At 42.1% G+C, this 14,622-nt stretch overlaps 1 protein-coding gene across 2 annotated transcripts in view; it reads right to left on the reverse strand.

Annotated features, from left to right (window-relative positions):
• The window catches only part of skap2 (src kinase associated phosphoprotein 2), a 405,881-nt gene that overhangs the window by 375,814 nt on the left and 15,445 nt on the right, over positions 1-14,622 (reverse strand). For both annotated transcript variants that reach the window (XM_038797255.1, XM_038797254.1), the window contains exon 3: positions 11,802-11,827. In XM_038797255.1, the coding sequence (XP_038653183.1) occupies positions 11,802-11,827 (26 nt within the window). The remainder of the gene's footprint in view (positions 1-11,801; positions 11,828-14,622) is intronic.

The raw sequence follows: 14,622 nt of genomic DNA on the forward strand, positions 1-14,622 counted from the left end.
TTTTTATGTGTGGGGATAATGAATCCGTGATTGAATCCTGCAGTGGTACATATCGTTCTGGTATCCTGGGGAAGGACATTGCAATGTGTCATTGGTGCCTCTGGCACTGCCAAAGTTGGGGGAGATGTATATTGATGCGCAACCGAACCTGGTGCAATAAAGTTATCCTGAATTCTCGCGGTAATTACAATCAATCGCCGCATGGGAAGATGTGCATCATTTTACCATGTTTCATGGCTTTATCGTGTTCTCCCTTCTTCTTTGGCAGGGCTTTAAGAGGTATCAAGTTATGTCTAATGATTGTATTGACCCAGTTGTACTGCTATTCTCCTATTCCCCTCTGTATTCACGTATGTTGAGCCTTTACTTTCTCTTGTCGTGCTGTCATTCTTGTGGTTTTGTTGCGATTTGTTCAAATGTAAAATCTCAATAAATATAACTTTTTTTAAAATGTTGATAGTTTGCAACATTTTTGGGTTGCATAGCTAATTGCAATCCAAGTAAAATGGAGATAGGTATTGTTATAGCATAAATGCAGCCGGAATCTAAATTTGGGAATCTGTCTGATATTGAAGCAAGAGTAGCAAGACTCCCAGAAATAAATCATACACCACTTCATTTTGTAGCCAGTTCAAGTACAATACACAAATCTGATGACAGTGCAATGTCAAAACTGCTTCATAACAAGACTAAACTGGAAAAGATGTTTTAAAACATCATGCAAGTTTCTCAATTTTAGAGCCACGCAAGTGCAGAAAATCTTTGTGACAGTAGTTTTAAAATCATCTTTTCTGGACCAAGGCACAGTTCCCAGGTTTGAGTATCATCCCAGCATTGTGTGGTAACTATAGCTGGTGATTCAATTTGGATAAAAGGAAATTATTGCAGATGCTTGAATCTGAAACCAAAGAGAAAATGCTGGAAAATCTCAGCAGGTCTGGCAGCATCTTTAAGGCGAGAAAAGAGCTAACGTTTCGAGTCCAGATGATCATCAATTTGGATGTTGTTTGGGGAACAGGGAAAGTCTTAGAGTTTTGATTTCACAGATATATTTTGTAACAAGGGGTACGTTCTGTAGAAACTGTGTGTTTAATAATTCATGCATCTTAATTGCACGAGAGTGGAGTAGTCCGGTTTGTGTATATTTGTCCTTTCTTTACTTTAATAAATAGTGTTCAATAATTGTTATCTGACAACTGGGCTATTTATTCTCACTGAGGTTTCACTTATCTTTTTGTGCCAAAATAAAATAAAATTATACACCCCCACGAACCTAGGGATGTGACAACGGGGAATAACAGTTGATTTTATAGCTGAGAGCAAAAGGAACACTTTGATGGTGAAGAATGTGTGTCCTAATTTTCACGACAGCTTGAGAAGTTAAGTGTTCAACCTCTGTTTTTTGGAAAATTTGGATACACAAAAGGCTGTTTAGATTACAGAAAATTAAAAGTCTTGACAGTAGTTCATGGGCCCTGAATATAGACAATCCTTGAAAAGCTGAGGAATGCCAAGTACGTGACAAGTCTCAGCTTGTCCAAAAGGTCACTGAAGATTTTATGATGGAAGGAAGCCTTAGTCCTCTCTGCAGCAACATTTTGGTCATGAACAGTCCCAATTAGCCAAATCTAGGCCTTTAACAAACTGAAAGTCAGGCAGCCAGTCAGAATTACATCTCGTAGCTTGTAGTAAACAGATGCAATCAATAGGTCAAGGAGTAGAGAATTCTATTATTTATTTGAGCACAAGCAGTTCCTATACGAATTACCATACTACAGAAATTGAGAAAGAATTTAGGGTAGTGATAGTATTGCAAGGACAGTTGCTTGTTTCTCCACAGCAAACATTCTGGAGTATATTCAGACCACAGATCAACTGATTCTGTTCAACTCTATCCAATACAAAAAAAAGTTGATTTCCTCCAACATATCTGCAATGCAATGCTCCACAAAATGAAAACCCATTCAGTGCAATGATTCAGCAAATGAAAGGGCTAACCCATGAAATGTGACTAGTGGAGAGTTCATTGGAGTGAAGCAGAGGTATTCCCAAGAACCTCTTCAAAGTGATTGGGATAATAATTTGTGACACTCCATATACATTCCACGTACTTAAAGAAATGGAAGATGAAACCTTGCTCAGAAGTAGAGGCAAATATCTGTTCCAACATCGAGAGTAGTGGAAAGAAAAACTTTCACCGTTCTAATAAAGTAACTCGCTGGTACCACATTTTAAAAAAATTCTTTCAGGCATCTTTGCTACTTTCAGGTCAATGACATTTTATTTTTAAAAAACACTTTATTGAATCAAATATAAACAGTAATGTACATAGAGACAGAAATATACACAATATAAATTTCATAAACAAAATAAACAACTGAATCAAAAGTAGGAAGGCAGTTAACGAGTGCCTCCATTTAGATGACCTCAGCAGACAAGAAATGCCATGTGCATGTCATTAGCCAGACCTCCTGCACAGCGCTCGCATCTGTCCTCCACCCCTAAAAAGAAGCAATTATTTTCTGGACTTGGTCAGGCACACCCTAAAAACTACCTAAGTGGATCAAACCAAGCCTCGCACACGAGGACGTGGAGTTCACCCTGCGAAGTGCCTCACTCCACAACTCATCATTTAACATGGGCCCCAACTCCTCCTTCCACCTAGCCTTAACCCCCTCCACTGATGCCAGCTCTTTTGGCAAAATACATCCATAAATACAGGAGTGTCCCCTTCCTCCAATCCCGGGAGCGAAAGAACCCTTTCTATTAGAGATTCTGGTGGCACTACGGGGAATGTCAGGAAAATCCGTCTTGCAAAGTTGCTAATTTAGATATATCTGAATGAACTTGCATCCGAGAGCCCAAACTTTTCCGGCAATCCCTCTAAACTGGAAAACCGCCCTCTAGGAACAAATCGCTAACTCACTCCAGCCCCTCCTCTTCCCACCTCCTGAACGTGGCATCGAATCTCATCGGCTCGAACAGATAGGAACCAGCTTCAACACTGATCTCAGTTTAAAATGTTGTCAAAATTATCTCCATATCTTCGAAGTGGAAACAACCACTGGATTTGACGAATACTTGGTCTATCAGAACGGGAGGGAGGCCATCACTAATGCCCCCAGTCCGAACCTTTCACATGATCTCCTGGTCACTACACCAACCCAATAACCTCTCTGCACAGCTACCCAGTAATGAAATATCAGGTTTGGCAATGTGAGGTCGCTAGACTGTCTATCCCTTTGAAGGTCTGCCCTATGAATCCACGGGGTCTTACCCACCCATATGAAGGATGATATCACACAATATAACTTATATCTGGAAAAGGAGCCAAAGTTCCTCAGTAGTTCCATTATGTTACCCATAGTGGGGCCTGGATCCATCACGTAAAGTAAAAGTTCATCAGCGCACAGGTACACCCTATGCTCCACCTAATTATCCCCATCCACTTACCAAAAGCCCTCAAACCGACTATCGCAAATGCAAAAAAGAGGGGGTGGGGATGGAACATAGGGCACCATTATCTCATTCCCCTATTTAATTGAAAGTAACCCGAGCTGGTGGTGCTAGAGTGAACACTAGCCAAGGGAGCCTTATACAACAAGCTTTTCCATGACACAAAGTTGAGCCCCAAACCGAATATCTCTCCAAAACCGCAAAGAAATACCCCAATTCTACCATGTCAAATGTGTTTTCGGTGTCTAACGAGAGGATTACCTCTGGATCGGGCCCGTCAGATGGGGAAAAGAAAAACATTTAACAATCACCACACATTGGATGACAATTGCCGGCCCTTAACAAATCAAGTCTGATCTTTCCCAATTACCTTAGGAAGACAAGGGTTCCAACCTCAGCGCGTGCACATTCGCCAATGTCTTGGTGTCCACATTAAATAATGAAATAAGACAGTATGACCCGCACTCCATGGAGTCTTGTCCTTCTTCAGCAGAAGGGAAATCGATGCCCGTACCAAAACTGCAGGCAGGGAGCCCGTGCTACAGAATCTTCAAACATCCCTACCAGTAACGGAACCAACTTATCCCCTTATAAAACTCCACCAGGAATTCATCCGGCCCAGGGACCTTACCTGTTTGCATCCATTCTCTCTCTCCTCCCTCCTCTCCCCCTGACATACCTCTTCCCCCTGACATATCTCTCTCCTCCTCCCCCAACATATTTCTATCCTACTTCCCCTTCCTCCGACATCTCTCCCCCCAACATATCTCTCTCTCCTCCCTCCCCTCTCACCGACATACCTCTTCCCCTGACATATCTCTCTCTCTCCTCCTCCCCCGACATATTTCTCACCTACTTCCCCTTCCTCCAACATCTCTCCCCCCGACATATCTCTCTCTCCTCTTTCTCCCCCCCCCCCCCCCGGAACGCCACAACTGGCACACTGCCTTATCTACATGTCAAACTGTATCTGCATCTTTTTCCTGCTTGCCAGGAGTTCCTGGGTTGGGTCATTCTAGTTTGATGACTTGGACCTGTTCTGCCTCGTGGGGAGCTTGCTGTGGCGTTTCAGCCACCTGGATGTGGGAATACCGACTAGTAGCGTGCTCATGGAGCACGCAGGTCTCAATGGCAATCGCTAGGGTGAGCTGCTTGACCTTAAGGAGCTGGCAAAGGGGGTCCGACTGAACACCAAAAACGATCCGGTCGAGTATCATGGAGTCGTAGGTGGACCCGCAGTTGCAGGACTGCGCAAGGATATGGATACTGATACTGCTAGTATCTGTGATCCACTTCTAATATATGATCCACCAACTTCAGGCGCCCTTCTCTAGCCTCCCTTTCGATATATGCTTTGTGCAATATGATCTCGCCTCTAATCACTGCTTTCAAGGCCTCCCACAGAATAGAGGGTGAGACCGACCCCTTCCCATTAATATAGGCCTCGATATCCGTCCACAAAACTCCTATGTCCGCTAATAACCCCACATCCAGCTTCCATGCCAGGCACTGAACCGCGCCTACCTCTTATACCAAATCCACTAAACGTAGAGCCTGGTCTGAGATGGCTATAGCTGAGTGCTCTGCTTTCCTGACCCCAGAAAGAAGAGACAACCTTGGCCTGGACCGGTCAAGTTTCGGGTTTTAAAAAAACAATTTAAATCTTCCCCCAGAATCAACTGATATGTCCAAATCCAGTATCATGACAAACAATTTCCTCATAAATGTTACATTAGGGCAGCACGGTAGCGTGATGGGTTAGCCCTACTGCCTTACGGCGCCGAGGTCCCAGGTTCAATCCCGGCTCTGGGTCACTGTCCGTGTGGAGTTTGCACATTCTCTACGTGTTTGCAAGGGTTTCACACCTAAAAGATGTGCAGGCTAGGCGGATTGGCCATACTAAATTACCCCTTAATTGGAAAAATTCTCAACATCCCACCGAAAAAATGATCTTTGCAGTTGTACATAACTCTCAACCTCGCCAGGTACACGGCTCCAAAATGCACCACTTATACAGCGCCGACTCTCACCCTATTAAAGACTGCATGCCTCTTCGTTAGCTCTGCCCAATGCCTTGATAAATCCGGATGGTGCTTCCTTCCCACATCACGTACCGGTTCTCTTTGACCCAGGACCCATTTTGGCTCATTCACGCGAGACCTCTGGTGGTGTGTTCTGTTGGCCCTATCCAACTAAGGAAGTTTCTCCCCTCCCCTCACCAGCTTCACCAACATCTGACTAAAGTCATCAGTTAGCCTCTAGCCCTCTAGGGCCCTCCATCCCCTCCTGGCAGCTCCACAATCCTTAAGTTCTTTCTCCTCGACTAGTTCTTCAGGTCTTTAGCCTTCGCCCGCAGGCTCGTATTTCTCGCCTCCATCAGCAGCATCTCTGCTTCCAACAAGACAATTTGGTCACGATGTCGCAACAAGATCCTCTCCACAGCCTTCAGCACTCTCCACGCTCTTTCACGGCTTCCAATGTTTTTTCAAAATTCTCCCGTAGCAGTTCATGCGCCTCCTAGATACGTTCTTTGAGGATTTCCATCATCTTCCTTCCTTGCCTTTCAAAATGTTCATTAAAAATTGTTTTTCCAACTTGTGCGCCATTACCCCAGTCAGCATTTCCACTGTGATAGGAGCTGCCACATCTGCCGAGGTCCTCTCTGCCATCTGCCTTCCCAATGAGCTTCTCACGCTCTCTGGCTCCGTCGAAGGACTACCACTCAAGTCTTCTTTTTACAACTTTCAACATATTTTCATCAACCTATGCCTTATTCAATTTGATGACTGGGTTTGTCCGTGAACCGAGCAGAAAAAAAAACAACCATCCTGTCAGGAGCTACTTTATGTGCAACCTTCTCCTACATGCCGTCACCAAAAGTCCATTAGTAGAAGGATTTAAGAGAGTCCAGAAAAATATTTTCACCCAAGAGGGTGGTGAGGCTCTTCCATCACCATAGCTGGATTTGGCCTGTCCCATTAACCAGTCATATCCACCGGAGATGGTGGCATGATGACAAACAGATCAGATCCGTCCAGGGAGGGGGAGGTGGGGAAAGAAAGACTCTGGACACCTCAACATTTTATCACATTCCACCCTTCTTCAGCCGGCAAATCAGTCCTCTTCAATGTTCATAGAGGCGCTGTATCAAAGAATCCCAACAGTGCATAGGAGGTCATCCAGCCAAATCGAGTCTGTGAGGCAACAGTGCTAACAACTGTGCCACCGTGCTGTTGCTAATCGTAAGTCTAGTGGTCTCAACTTCCACTGCAGTGCTACAGTGACAGTACAGATGTAGTTCACGAGATCCATGCATGTTGCCGTGAAGGTTCATATCGATGCCATCATGGCTGCAGATCGCAATCCGCAAAAGGACTTGCTCACAGGAGCCCACTCTCCAACTGGTTACTCGGACTGCTGTGGTGTGACCCCATAACATTGGCAGTGACATGGAGACACACAGGCCTGTTTTTCTCAGGGTGCCAGCATTCATGCTCTCGCCACTGCTATCTGGCCGTTTTGTGTCAGTTGGTCAGCCAGTTAACAGCTCCCACCATGTCACAATCCTCTCATGATGAAGGTAAAGCCTGTGCTGTCATAATGATGAGGCTGCGGAGGATGTAGAAGACCAGCATAAACGGAAAAGTGCTCTGGTATGTACTGCAGTGCAGCCCTCCCCAGCCTGAGTGGTCAAAGTAGCTATTGTTACAGTAGGCCAAATGCTTGCTTGATAATGGTTTGCCATCTGCAAGTATCAGTCACCTTTATCGTGGGTTGCCCCTTGTGGACCAGCATACAGCCTGAGGTCCTGCCAGAATGGCTGAAGATGGTGGATAGGTTCAGCTGATGCAGGACAAAATGGATTGTGGTTGCTGCCTGGCTAATGGGCATTACCAATGAAGGTTTTGACAGAGTTGCACACCAACTGGACAATTATGGAATGGATGCCCTTGCAGTTCCCGTTACTTTCTCTGTCAACATGGAAGCCCACAAAGTCACTTGGGTGCAATCAATGATGTCCTGCACCATTGAGAGCCCTGCTAACCTATCCGTGTGCCCTATGAGCCTGCCTTAGCAAAAAGACGATGGATTGCCCTTGTCTAGAGTAGATGTCTCTGTGCCCCCCCCAGCTCTTGGAATACTGGGAAACGTTGGCAAAATCTCCCATTCGTGCATTGAAGGACTTGGAGGTGTAAAGGTTGAAGGCAACAGTGACCTTTATGGCCTCTTGTTGTGGTGTGAGGCTCCAGGTTGGGCTGAAAACAGTTCTGTGACCACCTCTTTACTGAACCGGAGTCACCTCAGATACCACAAATCTGAATTTCACAACCAGGATCTTTAAGGACAGCTTACTGAAGACTCGGTATGAGGAATGCGAAACTGGGAATTTTTTGAACCAACTATCAGCCATCAATCTCTATTCGAGTATAATAAGTTGGATACAGATAAAAGTTTCCTTTGCATATGTTATATTCACTCAGAAAATCACTTTCTACAGTACTTACGTGGTATTTTCAATTCCTGCAGCAATCATTATTTTGGTTGTTTAGTGAGATTACTTTATTAGTGTTGAACTGAATTAAGTCCATTTAAAAATTAATTGATGGACAACCGTGGAAATTTTCACCCCATCAATCCAGACATCATACAAATTCAGATTCCCTGGAATGAACAGAGCATCTCACTATCCAATTACCCACTAAATTTAACAAATGCCAACACTATATTTCATAATGAAAAAGGTGACTGGAAAATATGAAACTTAAACTCAAAATAAATTATAAGCAGTCACATATATGACTCGCAGTCATATACAAGATAGGTGTATTTTTGGAATCGGTTTCTGCTTAGACAGTTGGAGTTTATGACTTCATAAAAGCCCTGTGTGGAAATACTACAATACATAAATCTGACCATACAATCTTTAGATGTAGAAGACTTAATCTGTCATTTAAAATAGATGTTAAAAAAAAAGAGCAGAAGATTCCTTAAAGGCAGATATTGGGTTTTATTCTATACGCAACATATTGTATTATTAAGCAATGCCAAATGCATGATCTATGCATCAGAATGTAACATAGAAGCAATAATGAGGCTGTCACTATTGTTCTTAAATTTAAGCTCAAGGTGATTGGTTTAGCAGGCATCTTTATTATTCCCTTATAAAGCATAATATCTTAGAGCATAAAAATAAATTTTGAAGCGTCGATCTCAGAGTGGATACCATTTAGTTACATTTAACAGTTTTATGCTGGGGCAGTAAAAGATGTCATCACTTTGAAACACATGGAGCTGTAAACACTTGGTTCACAACTCTAGCCAAAAATCTGTCACAGTAGCCTGAGTCAGTGTAGTGGTTGCTATGCTTACAGCCAACAAACTATGAATCACTCCAATTTTATGTTGTAACATTTATCCTGCAACAATACTTATATTTTGTACTATAATAATGACTTGACCTTACTAGTCATAAATTGCATATACTACCCAGTTGACAACTTTTCACTAGCATGCTTACATTCAGCTAAGTTAATAGGTTGAATTTAATTCATTATACAACTACAGAAGAATATTTAAGCATATATATTCAATTAAAATTTACTGAACCTGAAAATAAGTAAACTGTAAGAATCACTTTTCCATTAGTGCCAATGGAGATGTTGTCACTTTCTGCAAAATAACTATGATTTGTGTACTTTTGATAATAATAAGATTATCCACCTCTTCAGCTGTAGTCATTGCAAAGCTTTAACTTGAACAATGTATGACACCAAAAATATTTGAGGACTTAACACAATGTAGCCCATGGGCTAGCAGTAAATAAATGCTATAAAATAAAACTGGCATTTGAATATTTTTTAAATAATGGAGTGGAGAACAAAGGAGATGCTAGCTAAAAGTTACATCAATAGACAAATTAAGTGGCCAAATAGATCTTTAATTTAACTCAACCATAAAGTACATTTACCTGTACTTGGCCATACAAATTAAAATCAGTCTTATAAAGAAGCGCTAACACATATTCTAGCTCCACCCATAGTTGAATATATTTTGTTTTAGCAAATGCAATAACTAGTCACCAAGTTCTCAGCTCTCACTTCATCAGTCTGATTGGCTAGATTATCAAACTGCTGCATTGTCATTACCTTCTTAGCCTATCAAGAATCAGAGATAGGATTTTTCCTTAATAACTAGTGTGTCTACAGCTGGTAGATAACAAACCTCTTCCCGTAGGTTCACAGAAGCGTTTGCTGACCTCAAGCTGTGACCCTCATACCAGTGGCCACAGGCTATAGGTCATGACCTCTTCAAGTGGTATCTTGGGAGAAAAGTCAATTCCGCTGTACGAGGATCAACAAAATCTATTGCATGATTTGGATACAAATACTATTGTCTTTAATTTTAACATGACATTTTAAAGTATAAAATGAACCTAATATTACCCACCACATTATAAGCATTAAAGTAAATACTGTCTAACGTTAGTGGAGCTTACACGCAAAAGTACAATTTTTTAAAACTCTGCATATTTAAAAAAGATAATTACACTTTGGGCACTGTGGAGAGTTAAAAAAACACTAGTTCTCAGTAGAAATAGTTGGTTAAAGATGCTACCAAGAACAGCTTTCATTACACTCTGCCTTAACAAAGAAAAATGTCCCAAGCCTTTTAACAAAGGAAAAGTAAAAATGAAAGGCACATTAATAAGAATCATCAGCCAAATTTCAAAAAGACAATAATTCATCTGATAATACAATGCATTTCATTAATTTAACTCCTCTACACAAAATTTAAGTCCCAAATCTCATTTGTCACAGATCACAATGCATAACAATTCCAAGGAATCTCTTCCCCTCCACAATCTCCATATACATTTTAAATTTCCATATGAGCATATTTCTGTTTCACAGTGTACTATCAGTAAAAGCAAAAAGAGTACCAGAAATAACCAACTACAATTGATTTCAAAAGCCATTGATCGACTCAACCTCATTTCAATGCTCAACTTTTGTATTAGCTGAGATTTGACCAGCAGAGGGAGCAACCACACACTCCATTCCACCTCCCTAACTCAGCAGGTTTTCACACTGTTGTGAATCAAAATGAGCTTCAATCATACAGCAAAACTACAGTAGATAATTCTGCACTATCTGGGTATTCATTGGCACTTTGCATTAGACAGGACACTAAGTGGCAATTAGTGTTACAACTTGAGAAATTTGTGCACTTTTCGAATCTGACATTTTGATTAGATGGTATACTTTATACTTCAGTGTATCTGAAAGGTATTAAGATCATAGGTTATATGAACAAGCACAGACACTATTGCTACAGAACTCCATGAAACAATGTTTCCTGCACAGCTGGTCTCAGGAAATACCCTCTATGAGGCCAGCAACACAGGATTGAACTTTGCAGAAATTAGCATGGATAAAATTATAGATCATGGTACTTTCCTATCAGGAAAGCAATCAATCAGTATATACAGCATAGAAGGGGGATATCATGTAGCTCATCACACCTCTTTCTATTTAGCTCCATCCCATACCCATTTAAATTGCTTTTTCAATTTTTGCTCCATGCCCCTTTTTAAGTCACTGCAGATTTCGCTCTCACCATTGTTGCTAATGGGTATTTTGTGTTCTAACAACTCTTTGCTGACTGAAAAAAAATTCTAACTCCCCCATTCCATCAGGGCTAACAGCTTTTCCTCACCTATGTATGAAGACCCTTGATAATTTTGAATACCTTAAATCAGACCTTCTCTGCTCTAATCAAATGAGCACCAATTTCTATATTGTCTCCTCACAACTAAAGCCCAGTATCATCCAGTAAATCCCACAGCTTAATCAATAGTTTGTATAGGTCTTGCGTTAGCTTTTGCACTCAATGTTCCTATTTATAAGGCCCATGAGTTCATTTGCCTTTTTAAAGTATTTTGCCTATTTGTCTTCTCATTTTTAAAGATTTATGTACCAAAATGCTTAAAGGTTGTTTGTTCTTTTTCTTCTTTCAAAAGGTATACCATATTTTAGTGCACATTATCCTCTATGTATCAAGTTTCCCTAAGAGATGAAATGTATGGTTAGGATCCATTACAGAGCAGATTATTTGAGATTTGTAGATAGAAGTTCTAAGTGGCTCATCATTCCTTGCTTTATAATATGCCAAATCACTTACTTATAAATATTATATGCAATTCTGCATTTGCACTACACAAACAGGAAAATAGAATAAGTCAGTTCTTTTGAAAGGTGAGGACAAGGCAGTGCACAGATTTTTTTTTAAAAGCTTGCAAACTAGCAAGTTAAATCATTTTTTAAATAAAGAGACTAAAAAATTACCTCTCTCCTGGAACTCCTGAGGGTAGCTGGAAAATAAAAGAGCAATTACTACATTATCAGCTCGACAATGCCAATATATACTTATTTTTCTTTTATAACTTGATTTTGGGATTCTTTGTCTTCCTCACTAGTGGGGTCATGTCTAGCATAAAGGAAAATAATTGGATTTGTTTTTGCTGGAGATGGTCATTGTCTGGCACTTGTGTGACATGAATGTTACTTGCTACTTATCGGTCCAAGCTTGAAGGTTTCCATGGACTGCTTTGGTGTCTGGGGAGTTATGAAAAGTACTGAACATGATAATCAACGAACATCCTCAATTCTGACCTTATGATTTTTTTTTATTTTACTAGTACCCAATTCTTTTTGTTCCCAATTAAGGGGCAATTTAGCTTGGCCAATCCACCTACCCTGTACATCTTTGGGTTGTGGAGCTGAGATCCACACAGACACAGGGATAATGTGCACCCTACACGGTGGCCAGGATCGAGCCAAGGTCCTAGGCGCCATGAGGCAGCAGTGCTAATCACTGCATCACCGTGCCACCCATCTGCCTTTATGATGGAGGGAAGATCATTGGTGAAACAGTTGAAGATGGGTAGGCCGAACAAACTCTTGCAGCAATGTCCTGGGGCTGGCCTCCAACAACCATAACCATCTTCCTTTGTAGTAGGTATGACTCCAACCTGTGAATGGGTTTCACCATACCCACCCCCCACACAGCCTCTACCCACTCACCCACCCGCCCCTTATTCCCACTGATTTCAATTTTGTTCAAATTCCATGATGTCACACTTGGTCACTCTCGTCTCACCTCTTTTGGACCATGAGTTTAATGAGTTCAGGAGCAGGGTGGTCTGGTCAGGTACATAAACTGGGCATCAGTGTGCAAGTTATTGTTACAAGTGCTGCTTCACTGTATTGTCAACAAAACTTCTTAATCACTTTGCTGACGATCAAGGGTAGACTGATGAGGCGGTAATTAGCTGGGTTGGATTTGTCCTACTTTTTGTGGACAGGGCATCCGTGGCTGTTTTCCACATTGCTAGACTCTAGCTTCATAGCTGCACTGGAACAGTTTGACTAGGGACATGGCTAGTTCTGGAGCACAAGTCTTTAACACTACTGCTGCAATGTTGTCAGGGCCAATAGCCTTTGCAATATCCAGCATCTTTTCTTGATATCACGTGGAGTGAATCAAATTGGCTGCAGACTGGCATTTGTGATGCTGGGGACCTCAGGAGAAAGCCAAAATTGATCATCCATCTGGCATTTCTGGCTGAAGAATGTTGCAAATACTTCAGCCTTGTCTTTTGCACTAACGTGCTGGCTTCCTTCATCATTGAAGTTCAGGATATTTGTGCAACCTCCTCCTCTTGGAAGTTATTCAATTGTCCAGTACCATTCACGACTGGATGTGGCAGGACTGCAGAACTTAGATCAGATCTGTTGACTGTGGGGTCCTTTAGCTTTGTCTAATGCTTGCTGCTTCTGCTGCTCAACGTGCAAGTCATTCTGTGCTGTAGCTTTCCCAGGCTGGCACCTCATTTTTAGGTATGTCTGGTTCTACTGCCAGCATGCTCTCCTGCACTTCTTATTGAACCAGGGTTGATTCCCGGTTTGATGGTAAAGTGATAAATATGCCAGACTTTTGAGGTCACATATTGCCAATTAATAAAATTCTGCTGCTGTTGATTGCCCACAGTGCCTCATGGGTGTCAAGCTTTAAGCTGCTCGATCTGTTCTGAATCCATTCCATTTAACTTCAGGGTAATGCCAAACAACTCAATGGACTGTTTCCTCAGTGTGAATGATAGAATTTAGAGTGTGAATCATAGAATTTGCAGTGTGGAAGGAGGCCATTTGTCCCATTGAGTCTGCACCAGCCCTTGGAAAGAGCACCCTACATAAGCCCACACCTCCACCCTATCCCCGTAACCCCACCTGACCTTTTTTGGATACGAAGGGCAAATTAGCATGGCCAATCCACCTAACCTGCACATATTTAGACTGTGGGAGGAAACCAGAGCACCCGGAGGAAACCCACACAGACACAGGGAGAACGTGCAGTCTGCACAGACAGGATCCAAGCCGGGAATCAAACCTGGGACCCTGGAGCTGTGAAGCAACTGTGCGACCATGCCCCCCCCAATGAAGGGCTTTCATCCCCACAAGGGCGGAACTTTGGTAACTTCCATCATTACTGTCATGACAGATGTATTTGCAACAGACAGATTGGTGAGGGCCATATCAAGTAGATTTTTCCCTCATCACCTGCTACAAACCCAGTCTGGAAGAAATGCCCTTCAGGACTTGTCCAGTTGAGATGGTGGTGTTGCCTCCGAGCCACTCCTGGTGTTGGAATTTGAAGCCCCCCCACCCAGAGTATATTCGGCGTCCTTCTTTCAAGTAGTGCTCAACATGGAAGAGTGCAGATTCATTATCTGAGGGAAAGTGGTAGGTGGTAATCAGCAGCAACTCACCACGGCTCCTTTAACAACACCTTCAAAACACACAGCCTCTACCATTAGAAAGAGAAAGGCAAGAGAAACACCACCATCTGCAAGGCCACACTCCCATGTCACAAATCCTGATTTGGAAATCGATTGCTGTTCCTTCACTACCACTGGGTGAAAATCCTAGAGCTCCTATCCAATCAATACTATGGGTGCATCTACTCAACCTAGACTTCCAATGGTTCAAGGCAGGGGTTCATCACCATCTTTTCAAGGACAATTAAGGATCAGCAATAAATGTCGGTCTCATCAGTGATGCTCACATCCCAAGAATGAATAAATATAAATTACTTATCACTTGATAT

This window comes from Scyliorhinus canicula, chromosome 5 (genome assembly GCF_902713615.1).
Source record: "Scyliorhinus canicula chromosome 5, sScyCan1.1, whole genome shotgun sequence".
Lineage (NCBI taxonomy): Eukaryota > Metazoa > Chordata > Chondrichthyes > Carcharhiniformes > Scyliorhinidae > Scyliorhinus > Scyliorhinus canicula.